At 41.8% G+C, this 16,821-nt stretch overlaps 1 protein-coding gene across 17 annotated transcripts in view; it reads left to right on the top strand.

The window, feature by feature from the left end:
* The window catches only part of LOC3290563 (uncharacterized), a 167,935-nt gene that overhangs the window by 29,420 nt on the left and 121,694 nt on the right, over positions 1 to 16,821 (top strand). For 2 of the 17 annotated variants that reach the window (XM_061644046.1, XM_061644042.1), the window contains exon 2: positions 6,395 to 6,465. The exons of the other annotated variants lie outside the window; for them this stretch is intronic. In XM_061644046.1, the coding sequence (XP_061500030.1) occupies positions 6,452 to 6,465 (14 nt within the window). In that variant the 5' untranslated portion in view covers positions 6,395 to 6,451. The remainder of the gene's footprint in view (positions 1 to 6,394; positions 6,466 to 16,821) is intronic. 17 annotated transcript variants of the gene reach the window in all.

The raw sequence follows: 16,821 nt of genomic DNA, 5'->3' as shown, positions 1-16,821 counted from the left end.
ACACCCGCTGCTTCTACGTTTGAGTGCGAAGGTACGTTCAATTACGGTTTTACGACAGGAGCTGTAAAAAGGCAAGGATTTCGTTCCCTTTGCTTGCCCAATGGCGCCTCGTTCGTTTGGGACGAGTTGGTGAAAGTGTCCGTAGCGTAAATGGCAGTGGTAGTTGGGAAAAGAGGAGAAACCAGGAAAGGTTTCAGTTAATCGAAGATTATTGTTTAAGCTTTTATGGGCTCGTATTGACGACGCCGATCAAACGGCACGATAGTGCAGAAGCTGCATGCGCTATAAAGCTTATCGTTTTGTAGACAATGATGCATTGTTTGCTCTGTTAGAAGAAAGATACATTTTAGATTAACTTACTCACATGTTCACTATGAGAAAAAACGATAGACGTGTAAGTATGTACGGTATTGCAATAAAGAATGTTTCAATAGTTTATCATCCCAAATTTTGATCTGGAATCTTTTGAAATTTCGATTTGGAAAAAAATGTTCTTATTCGACATGCAGCGTGCTCGAGGCGTTCAACCAGAACAGGCATAGGAACTTTCCATAAGCTTGAGTTTAATGTGAAAAATACTTTTCTCAAATTCTTCCTTTATACATGTAATACGGTACAATCCATTCATTATCCCTTTCTATGGTCGTTTTATTTCCACGAGAACCATGGTGCAGAATAAAACATTTCCAGCAATTGTGACGATGTGCGATGAGGAATAAAAACATGATCCTATCTCTATATTTCCATCCTTCAAATGAAACACAGACAGCATGACATATTTTCTCAGTAATACAGCAATTCATGAATCTGAGAATGAATAAATGAGCTCGTACGGTGTAAAACATACGAGAAAATTCAGTTTACATGTGGTGCAAGCTAAGGGGAAAAAATGCTAAAAACGATCATGAAATGTTCATTACGTTCGCTTGAATCATTACATCTCGGTGGTTTTCAGTTTCAATCCAACTGGAAGGTTATTTTTTTAAACATTTTTTGCCTTCGAGGGAATGGTTAAGCATGGAAATAAAAACATCAGAAAAAACCACGAACCACGATGGTTTGCACATAGAATCGGTTCTATGTGTAGGGCAAATCTGAAGAACCGTACTTTTACGAATGTCGCGCGTGTTAGGATATTATTTTTGTCCATTCAACCTTTTCATTTACGAAGAATTTGGCTTCTATAACATTCGAGTTTCGAGCCAGTGGCACAAATATATGCATCCTTGTGTGGTTCTGTTTTTCTAAGCTATCGCAAAGTTTGCAGAATCGAATCTGCCACAAACACAGCACGCCATAACTTGCCTCCATCTTTTGGTGGCAGTGTTGTGCGACAACCGTTACACTTTCGCAAAAACCTAAACAAAAACATAAAACACTGCTTGTAACGGGAACTGAACTTCCATCCATCCATCTATCCGTGCGCTACACGTTCCGGTTTGGTTTATTGGCGTTAATTTCGGGTGCTGCAAACTGTTTTCACCCAGTCCGCCACCACGTTCGTTACGCCATTTAACCAATTAATGGCGACACTTGTTGAACGGCTGCTCCTGTCCAGGCCAGACATTGTCGGCAGCCATAATTCTTCCACCGCTCGGCATTGGCCCGTGCTAGCCGCACTACCTACAGGCAGTAAGTGGCCGGACCCGGCCGGCCGGCCAGGCACCCCGATTGGACGGCTGTGAATTATTTAGACGCGTTCCGTGGGTAGCAGTGGTGGAAAATCGCGTGCAGCAACCGTGGCGTATGTACTGAGCGTTTACGCGCAGGGACGGTAAAACTGGTAAATGACCTGCCAAACAACCATAAATCATTCCATTAGTGGCCTGGATACGCCCCAGCCACGGGGGGAAAGTTGTCCGAAAGTTGTACTAATCATGTTTTATGAAGCTCGCACACTCGCTGCTGATCCTTTTAAGCGTTGCTGTGCTGTGGTGGTTGGGTAGAGAAAGAGTGTTTAACAAAAAAAAAAATGAAGACGAGTGTATTCGAGCCAACTAAAGTCCCACGCACTATTGCGACAAATGGCGATACTGGTGGCAGCACGGACGAGTGTAGCGACTGACAGAGTGAAAGTGCTTGTGTTAGGATAGTGGATATTATTTTAAATTAAAAAAAAAATACGATAGATACGTTGTACTTTAGAATATATACTTGTTACTGCTTCGTTTGCAATTGTATTGTGCTAAATTAATGTTATATTTTGCCTCGGCATTGCCTGCAGCTTTTACCTAAAAAAAAACTGAGCAAAACATGTTTTTCAACTGTTGCGCCATTCGCTACGCCCTTGCTAGTCATCTCGTTATTTTTTACTTCAAGCAATTCTCTCAAGGAATTGAAAATTTCGCGATAGATTACTTGCGTATGACTGGAGCTTGTTGAATTTGTATTTGCTTATCGTTTCCATTGTCCTTTCCTTTTTCCAATGATTTTTGTTGCTGAATCATCGTTTGCGATGTGTTCCCTGTACTTCTTTTCCTTTAATTTCTTCCGGGAAAATGCAGGTTACTGCTAAGTGAAACGATCGTAAGAGCAACACAGTTTGGACGTTTGTTATGAAATTCTGTTACAAAAATCTCTCTCTCTCTCTCAAAAAGGCAGAAAGGTATACATCACGGCAAAAGCAAAAGTAAGTACAGCCAGAAGAATAAATTGCAGCGTGGTGCGCATTCGTTCGTTAAGGCTCGCTTTTTTGTGTTGACTCTAACAAAAAGACTAGCTTTTGTAGCACACAAGCTAAAAAAGAAACCCAACTTTGCTTGCTGATGGTGCAATGGCAGCCAAGCGGTTAATGTTTTTTGTTTTGACAAAAGAATATTTGTTTGCAGTTGCAGCGTAGCTTTTCTACTGCCTCATCGCGGATGAACCACTTCGGAAACTTCAGCGAAGAGTTGATGGATTAGTAGCTTTAGGGTTTGTGCAGGGTAGTGTTCGTGGTTACCGCTACACGGGCGTTTCAACAGTGGGAGCTGTTTTTCCACGGTAAAAAAATAGCGTATTCAGATAGAAATACTTGGTTGCACTGATTATACCATGTTTTTTTTTGAAACTATTATGTTTGTCTAAAGTTGTCATATTTTTCTAAGAATTAATTCGTCAGTAACAGCGTTCTTAGGGTTTAACTTACAGGGGTTTGCTACCCGTATACAGATAGTATACTTAATTTGTTGAAATTGTATCATTTAACGTTCGTTATAAATGTGTTTCAACGTGCTTAAATATGTATATTATTTATCATGCTAACAGTCCGTAAAGGACCAGGCGTCTCCATCAAAGGAAATCTGGTCCGTTGAATTAATTAAATTAAATTAATTAATAACAAATAACAAATAACAAACTGATGCGTGTTACTAGGACTATGAGTGAGTTCAAGTATTTAAGAGGCTGTTTTTTAACAATACACTTGCCAAGGTTATAAGGTTTAATTAAGGTTTAAGGTTATAAGGTCAAGGTTTTAGACTTATAAATCAACCAAATATATATCGTTCTAAATATTCAAACCAAAACAATTAAATACAAAAACTCCTTCATCGTAACATTTTTGCCTAAAATACATTCTTTACACGCGCAATATAATGATTATATTAAATAGCATCTATGAAATTGAAAGGAATAACTTCATAAATGTGTGTGTTTTTATAGCAAATGTTTTTGTTCAAAAACACAATAACACTTCATTCCCATGACAATCTCACAAAAGGACGTATTATGCCCTGCGGGAGACACGCTAATAAAAGCGACTGAAGAGATTTTATTAGAAGAAAAAAGGGAAGCTTTTGCCCACACCATGTCACTCCTCTCCACTCTTCGAGCGTGATGAAATCTTTCGCTAAGATTAAGTTCGTATGATTTCGACCCAATTTGGTCCAATAATCGAAACGTCAATCTCTGACCGTTTCAGACCTGCTTTTTTTTTCTTTGGTTGGTAAAATGGGAATGTGGCTCATCGGCTCTGGCACCGTGCTACGTGTCCATCTTCGGGAGGGTATCATCCTTAACATCATGATTACCATTCGCACCAGTTGATTCACGCAAGAATAGCGTGGAAGTTGGCCTCGGGAATGGAACGGACGGGGGGGAGAAGAAGCACCGATAAATTTAGTCTCAAAGTCATTTCCTTTGGATGGTCGGTGTCCGGATGGGTGGATTCTTCTCGCATCCCCGGGTGTACAGAGGGCTAGCGGTAGTCCATTTGCCACTAAAGGAAAGGATCAAGAGGTTAACGTTTTAGCTGACTGACAGTCGTGAGTGACGCGTTGGTAGATTGGAATGTGGGCCGGAGTGGCGATGCGGTGAGCGGAACATTGGGATGGCCCTGGCAGTCGTGTTTTAAGTTGACAGCACGATGGAATAAGCACCAGCTGTCGTGAATGAGTACCATTCCAGGCGAAGGTTGGAATGAAAGTTTTGGCTGAATTTTGTTTGTAGAGCTAACCAAAAACAGAGTGGAAAAAGTTTGGCTTTTGGCATGCAGGGACAATGTGTTTTGAGAACAGAGTTTATCTTTATTTTGAAAAAAGTTAACAACGCACAACTCATAGTTTATTTACATAGTACAAATCGAGTGTAGGACGTGTTATATACATAAAGAAACGATGCAACAAATGTACTATGACGTCTGCTTTTTCAAGCATCTAAAAGTGGCAAAGCTCATTCATTTTATGTACCAATTCAATTATTATATTTAAAGAAACTCTTTCTTAATCTGTTTTCGCAAAGTAACCTTTTTACGAGTGCGGGTGCTAAGCGAATCACTCACCAGAGCAAGGGCTCTACCTCGTACTGGCAAAAGGCACGCATAATCGTTTTTGGACGCCTTCCTAGTCCCTTCGGTAACTCGTAAACGGCCCATTTTCCATAACAAGATGTTCCTGCCTGATAAAGCTATCCTACCCCACTCTGCCGCAAACCAAAGTTGATCGCATGGCCCCTTCCCCCCCTCTAGTGGGAAGGCTGTCGAAAATTTATTCATGGGAAATTTGTTGAAATTGATTTATAAACGAGCGTCGGACCATGTTGAGCAGCCCGTCGGCCGGCACGGCTTACTGGCACGAAGGCTCCGTTACCGTTAAGTACTGCTTTCGGTGGTGGTTGTGCCAATGATGTCCCGTCACGTCAGCCAAAGCTAACATTCTTATGGCTACGGATAGCCGGAAGCGAAACTTTCAAACATCATCTTTTTTTTTTTTGGCGAAAATCTCAACCCGAAGCAAAGCCGCTCACAGCTACCATTTTGATTCCGATTCGAGTGTATTCAACAGTTTGCCTCGATGTGCCTGTTGAGCTAAACGGTTTTTTGTGGTGATGGTGGTGGTGGTGGTACCAATCGTGCAAAACACACAAACACATTAATGTGAACGCTTCAAGGCAAGAAAAATGATCGCAAAAATGGGATGAAAAGCGCAGCGACGAGCGAACGATTATGGAAATCTGTTTCAGCTCGTATCGCTAGACTCGCTTTGCTGGCCGGAAAATCGTGTGCGCAGAGAGAGAGAGAGAGAGTTGCTCCGTGCAAAGTTGCGGAAATCGGTTTGGACTTCATTTGCTTTCCTGCTTTCATTTCCTTCAATGGTCACGGGAGATGGAGTGTGGGGAAGTGTGCCCGAGGAGGTTTTCCACTGGTTCTGTTTGGCATTTTGTTGCTGCTGCGTTGTGCGGGAATGCGTTCGACACTGAACGGGAAATTCAATAAAGTTTGTTAATTTAATTTTTGTCGAAGCGATGATTTTACAGCGAACCTGAGATTTGGGTTTGAGGTATTTTGTTGTTTCAAGTAGCTTGTAGATGTGAAGTTTGCTTTAGACCCCAGTCAAAGGTGGTCGTATAACCATTTGTTTAGTTGTATGCTACGTAACTTTGCTTGTGAAAAGATGATGACATTTTCAATACATTTTTTCTATAACACAAAATACGAACCGTACAGTAAGCACGGATGATTTAAAAGACATTAAAGGGATGATACCGAAACACAGGAAAAGGGAAATGGAAGAGTAGTGAAATACAAAACCGGCGAACAAACACACACGCAACTTTTAAGCTTCTTACGAAAGATGCAAGTAAAACACGCCATTGTCCTCTCACACGCCATTGCATACGATCCATCGAAATGGAAAAAAAATCCAAGCAGGCGTTCGCTTTTCTACGGAGGCTTTTATGCCGGTTCCGCATGACAACCAGCTTGCACGTGTCGTGATGGCGGTGCGTTTCGTGTTGTTCACTAGTAGGCGCTTGGCGGTGGGTGCAAAAAAACACTACTCGATGTTAGGAGCAGCGTAAAAAATGAATCTAACCAACGGGGAACCGTAGGAAGCAAGGAGGGGAGAGGGGCAGGGGTGCGGGTATGACAAAATCCTATGCTCGTATTCATGTGTTCAAACTTTGGCTTTTCTTACAGCCATCATCAACACTCAAGCGCCGCCTGTCATCGCCGGACGGGGGGAATGATAAAGCAATGGCCCGGGGAAGGTGAGTGTGAAAACGAAGCAGGGGTTGAAGGGGTTATGGTGATTGGGGCAGCAGGGATGGGCAGCAGCTCGGGGACCGCTTTGCATCTCTCACTTTTAAACACTTGCACACACGCTTTCTCTTTGTTTTTTACACATACATAGACACACACACGCACACACCTACACAGTTGGTATGCACAAAGAGTGGCGAATTTACATTGTTTTCTCTCCATTTTCTCCCCGGCAATCCCCTTTCAAACGCTCGAAAAACTGTTCAACTGTCACTACGATGAAACTTAAGCTTCTTCTTGCGTGTATGTGTGTGTTTATGTGTGTGCGTGTGGCTGCAGCGAAAACCACCAGAAAAGTCTGCCCGAGTGGGATGGATGGATTGTCGCGCCGGGACTGTTAATTGAGTGACGGTGAGTGACACACGGGCAGCGTGGGGAACTCCATCCCTCGCACTCCCTCTCCCTTACCGAGTGTCACCGCAACAAAATTGGTAACATTAAGCCTACTGTTTTTAGGGAGTGGGGGGGGGGAGGTGCTTTGTTTTTGGGGTTAAAACAATTCCCCTTCCCTTCCACGCAAGCCCCGTTCCCTGTTCCGTATAGTGTTGAACGGGTTGAGATGGAGTTGTTGGCAGAGTGCCTGACATTTCTTGCCCCTACAGACGAACGGTGCGGTTGGTCGGGAGGGTTTGTGAGGTACGATAAATAATTTACGCCACGCGCAGTAAGCGGAGAAAGATGTTTCATTGTGGCGCTCGCCGTAACACCCGTTTCGGGGATGCGCGTCCCGTGTCATAGGATACACCATCAATCGTGCGGTTTGTGTGGGTGAGTTTGTTTTCAGAAGCGGGGGCTAAAAGGGACGATCCTCGCTCGAATAATGCGTTCCGAGAAGTGGGAGAGGTGATCAAAACCGGGGGTGGTGAAAAGTGTAATTACAAAATTCAAAAGTAAACTGCTGCGAAATCACCGTGAAGCGTAGGAGGCTTATGTTTGCATGGTTTTTGGCGGATGTTGACAAAGCAAGCTCGTGCAAAATAGATGGTCGTGCGAAAAAAAGTCCATTAAATAAAACATGTTGTTTAATGTTGTTCCTTTAAAGTGCGTCAAGCTAGTCAAGTACAAAAAAGCATGTTCAGGACGAGAGAATTTAAACATAAAATAATTTAAAATGGAAAGTTCTTAGCTGAAAACATTTTACTCCAAGTTGTTTGTTTAACCTAGTTCAAAATCATCAAAATAAGGTTAAACACTGTAGTCATATTCGTAATATTCGCCACGTACTATGATCGAGCAAAGCAAAGCATAAAAGAGTCATAACAAGTTTATGATACTCCAATAAATTAAAAAAAAAAACGAATTAAACATATATTTTGGTGACTGGTTTTTTGCTTTCGTAATTTTACTGTGTCACCCAAACAAACACTGCGTGGTGAAGCATGACGAAAATGTTTCCGTTGAACCATTTGGTAGCATACGGAAAATTTGGGACACTCTTGAAATAACCAAAAATATGAAGTGAACACTCATCGCTCTCAAACGTCGTAGAGCTGCACACTTTTCATCACTGCACCAGGAAAAAGCTTTACCCCATTCATGTTGATATTAATGCACAAGCCTTCCTCCATACATACAGAGCAACAGTACCTCCGATGCCTACAATCGGTGCACGTTGAATGGGCATTTCTTTTGCTTTTTTGTTTTTTGCCGCTCAACACGTTGATTGAAGTGTATGTGTGCCTTGCTGCGGCCGGCACGCCTGTTCGGAGCGAATGCATGTTCGCGGTTGCACACGTACACGCACAAACATGTGTGTAGGAAAAAGCATCGGCAAACTTGTGCACCCGGGCTATAAGTGCACACTCTGGAGCGGTGACGGAGGGTAGCATTTTCCTGTTTCCATGCTATCACCGTGGGTTTTCGTAGCGGAAGTTTTCCGTTCTCCCCCCCCCCCCCCTCCCCCTCCCTGTTCCATGCGCTACACACACTGGCGGAGAGCGAGAGCGCTGCTGGCAAATGCAAAGTTATCAACAAGTGCATAACGGTTCTCCGCTTGCTGCTGGAGTGTCGGAAAACGGGGTGCAGTGAAATGGCATCGGTTGTACGAGGGCCGATGTTACTCGTTTTTATTGTTTGTTTGTTTTGTATTGCCCGCCCTCGCCAACCCCCACATTGGTGGTTGATGGGCACAAACAAAATAGAAAGCAAATACCCACATTTAACGAAGGTCATGCAAATTTAAAGCAGCGCACAAAGCGCACAAGTATATCGGGTACAAGCGCCGGAAGCGGGAACGCACACAGGGGAAGATGGTGTGACAGGGTGTGCGATCGGTGGTTGCGGGCAGCATGTTTTGATAGTATGTTTGCGCATACTATTTGTGTGCGCCGGAATTCATTAAACTAAAAGGATCGTTACCGGTGTCGCTAGCTTTTTGCCATTCCGTTTCGTCAATGGGTGGTTTATTTCCAGTCGCGTTTTGAGTGGGTCGGGGCGATATTGCATTGACGCTTCCAGTTGGATTCTCTCTTTTTTTTGTTCCGATTTGTGTTGGATCTCGTTGGAATAAAGCAAACATAATCAATTTTATCCTTGGACGAGAGTTGTTGTGGTAAAGTTTCTTAGGAAAATATTAATAACTTATGACCTGTAACCCAATGTTAGGCGACTGGTTTTGGCTTAATGGTTTTGAGGAATTCACAATAGGAGCATTTTGTGGACTGTAAGGGTTTTAATAAGAATTTGAGTTAAATTTTGGACCACAAGTATCTTTTATTGGTTTATTAGTTTTTTTTTGTAAATGTTTTTGAGTTGCTTTGAATGCATTTTCAAACATCTCAACATGAATTGCATCAGCTGCAGCATGTTTGTAAAACACCGTAAAAAATCCGTAAAAAATGAAACTTTTATTGTAATGGTTTCATTCCTTTTTCTTTGTATACTCTTACTTACTCTCTTACTTTGTTTGTTTCGTGAAGGTATGTAAAAATTATTAAAATTGAATAACTGCTACACTAAACAAATTTGCGTTTGCTTTGTAGCACAAAATGTAACATAGATTAACGTTAAAAAAAAACGTTTCAAGCAATAAGATGAATTGTTTCTGTATTGGGTAAAACGAGCTACACGGAAAGAAACATCCATCACACACACAAAAAAAACAGCACAAAATAGGAATGATAAAAAATCCCATTACCAGAAGACTTCCATCCCTATCCGACGGGAATGGTTGGTAGAAAGCAAAACAAAAAGCGGGTTTCTTTCATGCGGTGGAAAAGAATTATAATGCCAGCTCAAATTGAATTCTATCATTTGGAACGTGCTCACGACACCGGGTTCGTGCTTTGATTTGCGATCCACAATTGCGTTTGTCCCCTTTCCTACTCGCCCGCGCTGGGCTGCGCTGGTTTTGCAACGCTTCGGTGCAGCTTAAGAGCCTGGCTGGCAAAGCTCCAGCTCCACCACGGCTCCAGCAAAACAGGACAAAATAAAAGCTGTACCACCAGCACCGGCTCAAGAAGCGGAAAGTGGTGTTACGCTGCAGTCCACAAGCGTAACAAGTGTATCAAGTGGAATATTTTCTTCCATCTATGCCGGTGAATTGGCAAAATAAAACAAACGAAAGCACGAATATGTAAAGCGGTTCACTTCAATCGGTGAGATTATAGCGCGTGCAATTTGCACATGCGGTACAGCCGGCTGGAAATGGATTTTCTGTTGCTCAGTAAAGTTTTCAATACATCACTTTTGATGAATGTTTGTGTAATGTAGTTGTTGAAAAACGCGGTGGATTTTTTAGAGAAAACACTTTATTTACTGTGGTATGAGGTTAAATCAAAAAATTAGTCCACATGTACCGATTGTCGAATTTCAACTCACTCGTTAGGAGCGGACCAACCCTCCTCCTTATCTCCCAATTTACCGTTTTTATCCTCCCTCTCACTCTCTTCTCTAGCGTTGTCACCTGACAGACTGTTGGGCACTCACGAGTTTCCAACAGTAGTTTTTAACTATTATAAATTATTTTTAAGCAATACGGCCTTTTTGGACCGTTTCTTCTGAATAAAAACAATAAATTATTTTTATTATACGTAGTTTTGTACACGTTTATAAGTAATATTAAGCTACACTGTAATGTTCTATTTATATTAAACAAAATTTGATGCATAATACGACATACTGTTATACTGTTAACAGAAGAACAGAAAAAGGATAAAACATTAAGTTATCACTTCCTCGTTATAGTAATTGTTTAGGATTGAAATGCGCCAAAATATAGGCAATTTGATTTACACTTTAGTTAAGCCATAATACAACAGCAGCGCCATCCTGAGGCGATAAAGCAAGTAATGCACACTTATCAGTAGCGCCATCTACGTGGTTAGTCATGCGAATCATGAGGTTGGCAGGGTGTTGTATTAACTAATAATTGGGAAGCATTTGTATATTAACGGAAAGAGGAGAAGTGAATTATGCCATCGGACAAACCCCAAATGTAAGCATCGCTAGCGGAGCATTACGCTTCGTGGTCAATATCCCCAGAAAATATATGGAATTCAGTTAACAGCACAGAGTTTGGAGCTTAAATTTATCTCTACATCTTTATATCACCTCGTTAACAAATCTTGCATAGTGTCCTTGGCGGGCAGCTCTTGCTTGACACTTGTTAGCGCTCTCCGGTGTATATGGTAACTTTGCTGATTTTTGCTCCCATAGAAAACTTGAGTCGCGAGTTTTAACTATCTAGTGTGGGGCGCAATCCTGGATTTAAGATGACTTGAGCAATTTGTTTGGTCCATTCTAGGTGCCTCCTTATCATGTTCTTATACTTGTTTATTATTTTTGAGTTTTTGTTATGTTATTCTATCACAATTTTGATAGGAAACTGATCAACTACGGTTTTAAACTTGGACTAAAGCAATACAACTTTGCTTGATGTATAAATATTGCAACGGTTGCGAGTAGTTTCATCTGCTCGAAATCTTATGGTATTTTTAATAATCTTTGTTTTTTAATCATTATTTTTTTTTTGAGGTGTAATTCCTCGAAAAGATCACCGTTTCAAATTTTGTGGATTTTTTCAAAATTCAGGTGTTAAGTTTGCTACAATTTGCCCTGTTATACCTGCTCTCGGGGTGCTATAATTATAACTGCTAAAACTAGGGGCGAATAAACTGCCTATGCTCGCAAGCTCTGTAATGCGAGGGCTCTGGGACTGTGAAGTTGTATGGCGTGCGAGACCTCGCGCGTCTTCGCAAATCGCTGTCAATTGCATGGCGGGATACATTCAAAATTAACGTACCATAATGGAGTTGCACTAAACCAGTAAGAAACATAATGCTTTTCCTAAAAAATCAACACAACTTACCAAGTCTTGCTACGCAATAAGCGGCCGACAGCCTTCGTAAGAAACTCGCACACACCACCATCGCCTGGTACTTAAAAGCCCGTCCGCAAGGTAACGGCAAGATACATGATCCGTATGATAGCCCATCCCTATACACAAAAAACAAACAAAAACTTACTCCTTTACGGTTCATCTTTCACCTACTACCTGTGCTACGCTATGGCAACTTTTAGCTAATCTTAATTCACTTGAATCCATTAAAACATGCAGCACGGGAAAGATAATCTACTGCTATCCGTGTGCCACTTTTCGGACTGGGACTCCACTTCAGCTGTACGACCCTTTGGTCCAGCTGATTACTGCGAGCGTAGGAGTGTGGCCACTGGTCGTAATCGCCCAGCATTTACCGTGTGCTAACGGTAAACCACTCTACAGGTATCGCCCCCTTCCATCCTCACCAATTTTGGGTGGCCTTTTCGCTAGACAAACACAGAAACAAAAAGTGGTCTGCCGCGAGAAAAGGGGGGGGAGGCACAAACTTGAGCCAAATTTCGTCCGGGCTCGATTGTGGCTGACTTAATGGACGAGTAACCGTGAGACGGGTGCGAAGAGCAGCGGATGCTTGAGTGCAACGAGCACCCCTGGAGAGGAGTTAGCGTACACTCGATCGGTCGACTGTCAGCACCGAGCCGGGAGGGACCATTAGCCTTCGTCAGTGGCGATGGACAGCTCCGGACGGTTTGGTTGGTTGGTGTGGGGTGAGGGGTTTTAGCATATCCTGTATCCGACGGGTGGACCGTACCGAGAGCCAACCGTGTCGACCCTACGCACTATTGTAGCCGTTAGTGGAAGGGCAGAGGAGGCTAAGGGTTTCTTCTCCCATTGCCCCAAAAAAGCTAGAACCCACACGTGCCGAGGTAACTTGCTTGCTTTTGCAATTATGGAAAGGATCTCGTACCTTGTACCCGCCAGGTACAGAAACAAGCAAAAAGCCAATGAGATCATTCCCTTCTGCGAGCGTGCTCCTATTTTTACTGCCCAGGTAAAGGCAAAGGCAAAAGTATTAGGAAAAAAGGAATTGTATCCACATTCGAAGGCAGCAAGACAACGGTAAGCGTGTCACTTGGGTGAGTGTTTGTGAGCATACTTAAAGGCTCAACGGGGGTTGTTTTTTTTGCACATGAAACAATGAATATTTAATTACCTCTTTCAGTGCTCCGAAAGAGCTGAAATCCATGTGAAAGCTTCTCGAGAAGAGCTCTCGTGTATGCTGCGGGGCTTTTTTTTGTCTTCTGTTGCCACACTATTACTACGTGCAGGTACACTTTCATTTAGCGGAAGCAAAGAAAAAAGATAAACCATACCGACGTCACACGACGATGATGGTTGGTATTGCGGAGCTCAGCGCACGGCATGGGTTGAGCCCGTACAGCTTTGCAATCCTTACCGCGCTTTCAGAGTGGCTAACAGAACAGCAGATTTCAAGAGTTAATTTTCCTAATGTACGGATAAAATTTGCAGTTCGTTGGTATCCATTTACATATGACCGTGTGTGTGTATGTGTGTGGACGGAACATGCGCACGGTTTGAAATTAGCAATCATTACGACCGCACCGCACGGGACGCTTTCAGTCGAGTGGTGATAATTGCAACGGAATTGTACAATCTTTGCAGCACCATTTTGGAGCGATATCGCCCATTGCACCCGTTGCGGAAGGGGTTTTCGTGCAATGATTCGTGTAATGAATTGTTAAGCGATGACCTAGTTTAAAAACGTTAAATGAACTGAACACAGTAGCCCATGCACTGATTGTGCATGATGTGCTGTGTAAGTGGCTGCTTGATGGTGAAGTGTATGGAATTTCTGTTCACAAAATAGGTAACAAACTCGCGTTAATTATTTACCTTTACCTTGTACATACACTTTGAACATTACTATTAACTATTATTACAAACTATTACTCTAGTTTCATCGATGTCAGGATGAATATTGATACTAGTTTGTTAATTTGGCTCTCTTATTATCTTATTTTATCTTTATCTTATGGAACTGAATTTATGTGGTAAAGGTTATAGTGCCTGTTTGTACTCTTATTTTTTTATGTTTTATTTTTATCTGGGGACAATATACTCGATAATATATTGTTGTTATTTTCATGATTACAAAAGGTTTGGATCTCTTAAGAACTCTTTTAGCCTTTAAAATTCCTAAATAATGTGTATGTGTTAATGTGTAGAGCGTGTAATCTATAGTCAAAATATTTGCTTTGTATGTTTCATTTTCAAGTTAAATTTTTTGAAATACGAATTTGTTCGATTCTCATTATACAGGGTTTCCCACGATTTATTGGTCAGTTCCCATGAATTTTGGTGCGTTCCCACGATTGTTTGATCGTATCCGTAGATTTTTGGTTCGTTCCCTTAAATTATTGAAATCTTCCAATTGGATTCCAATACTGTAAGCATTTCGTTATTTAGGCATACTGCCCGATAACTTTGATTTGAATAAAAAAATAAATAAATAAATAAATGAATAAATAAATAAATAATTACACATAAACCAAAACAATCTGGGAAACGGCCAAAAAATCGTGGGAACGCAACAAAAAAAATGGGAACCAACTAAAAATTGATGGGAACCATCCAATAAATCGTAGGAAACTCTGTAAGTGGCTAGTATCATTTTTTTTTATTTCTCCTTTAATTAAGCAAATAAAAAAAACGGCACTGTATTGTTGGATACATTTTCAATCTTTGGTTGCCTTACCTTTCTCTTGAACAGTTTAAAAAAGAATTTGAATAAAACTTGTCCCAAGGGCACTCAGCAAACAACTCTGCGCCCGGCAAACAATGTGAACAAAACAATTGTGCTCTTTGTCCTTCTTGGAATGGCTGGCAGCAGAATCGGTTTGCCCTTTTTCGGTGTGTCGCGGTCTATGTGTCTGCCAAACAATATTTGCCTAACTGGTGGTTGGATGTTTGTTTGTGGTTTGTTGTATTTTCTTGGAACTGTTTCCCTCCATACACACAAACACCTGCACACACCTGGAGCGTTTACGTTCGGTAATATTCTTGCCGAACGTTCACATCACATTCAAAGCGGTTCAAATGTACCCTTCGACGATCGATTGAATAATACATGCGGCACTTATTTTCTTTTCCAAGCTCTTCCAACCCCTTTCCCACCCGCTGCTATTGTTGAAGCTTTGCATTGTAAGCGCGCGTTTTGTGCGTGTGCTATAAATTAAGCCTCTTTTTGCCCACGCTCCTCTTGAAGGATGTAAAACAACCACAGTAAGCTTCGCGCATGATGAGGCAGCAGTGGAAAGAATCAAATTGCTGTGAATGTTGCGTATGTGTCTTCATGCTGTGCTAATGAAGGAAGTGAGTGTTGCTGCTCACTCTAAGTACGTGCAACATGCTCTGGCAGGGCTTTTCTGAGTGAGGAGACAGAGAGCATACGTCACCATCTAGCTAAAAGGCCCACATTTAAAACGATGGGTCTCGGGCACATTTTGTCTGTGTGTGTGTGTGAGTGTGTATTTCTGCGATGTGTTGTGAGGTGGTTTGAGAGAAAAATATTGTAGCGATTAATTTTAGCCCATCGCCCGAAAAGGGAAGTCGGCCGCCCGAGCGTTTGGGGTGGGTAAAGGGAATTGTACTCGCCCGGAACGCTCGGAACAGTAGCAAGGAAGGTATGATGAGCGTACCGTATTCTGCGTGATATAAATTCTTCAAAACGAAAGTGCTGTTACCGCACGGCCCGAAATGGTGAAGATCCGATTGGGGGAATGGTGCGTGAGGAGGAAGGAAGAATTTTTATTTTTACAACACCATCATTACTTTCCACTTCATTGCCAATTTTTTACATCACCTCGGTGCCTTCCATTCTGTACCTTCCTTCCGGTTCGGCTTGGTTTCGTCCGGGGACTGATTACATTTATTATTTTTCGGGGCTTAGGGACCGCCCGGAAGCGACGGGAGAGCAACAGGAGACAGCCACCGGGTGCATGTACTATTCCTGTAAGAGGGAAAGTAAAGTGGGCACATAGAGTGAGTGAGAAGGCTTGATTAAATCTTTTGAGCTGTGTCGTTGATTTGCCGTGCGTGTACGCGAGAAGGATGGGATTTGTTTCATTTATGTTTCATACAGCAGGACCCCAGCAACAGGCGGGTGCTGTTCGAGCTTTCGCCGCTATTTATGGTACACTTGGTGCGCTCGCTTTTTCACTCTAGCTTCGAGCAGAGTTGTTCATATGCTTTGGCCTGATGAAAGATGTTTCTGTAGTGTGTACTGTAAGTGAGCAAAAGTTTGGGTATGTTTATTTGCTGCTTTTTGCGAGGAACGTACACGGAGGAGAGCAGTACGGATGAGCCGACTGGTTAAATAATTTGCATCCATTTACATTGTGTGCCATTTTTTCCTTCTACTTTCTGCCAGTGGGATGCTGAAAGGTGGATGATGAGAGGGAGGGGTGGGTATCATTTTCATTTAATTATGAAATGAATTGACATAGAGCCGTTGCTTGGGTACCGAGTGAAGTTTATGCTAGTCTCGATTGTAGCGAATTGAATTAATTATTTCGAATTATGCAACTTTGAGAATACAAATTCAGTGAATATGACTCAATGAAATCGCCTAGTGTAGTTGAGTTCTTTGCTCAATGCTTGTAAAGACACAAATCAGAAGAAGATAACTTGATTCTTATTGATGATAGCTTATATGCTATATGAACGATGTAAACTTTATGATGATAAAAACTAAAATATAAAATATTAAATGCGGTTTTTACGGAGTACCAGGCGTCTCCATATTGTACTATATTTTATCTATTTAAAAAATCTCAACCAATGACTATTCAATTAAAAAAAATTCTTACAGTGTAAAATGTCATTATTCTGCACATATTATGAGCCATATCTCCTACCTGCATTTTAGTTGCTGATTCCGTTTTGTAAAAAAGCTAAATTATTTTAAAAAAAATATCAATCCAAACATGAGTACAATATTCATTTA

This window comes from Anopheles gambiae, chromosome 2, assembly GCF_943734735.2.
Source record: "Anopheles gambiae chromosome 2, idAnoGambNW_F1_1, whole genome shotgun sequence".
Taxonomy (NCBI): Eukaryota; Metazoa; Arthropoda; class Insecta; order Diptera; family Culicidae; genus Anopheles; species Anopheles gambiae.
This window is presented reverse-complemented; position numbering and strand designations above follow the sequence as displayed.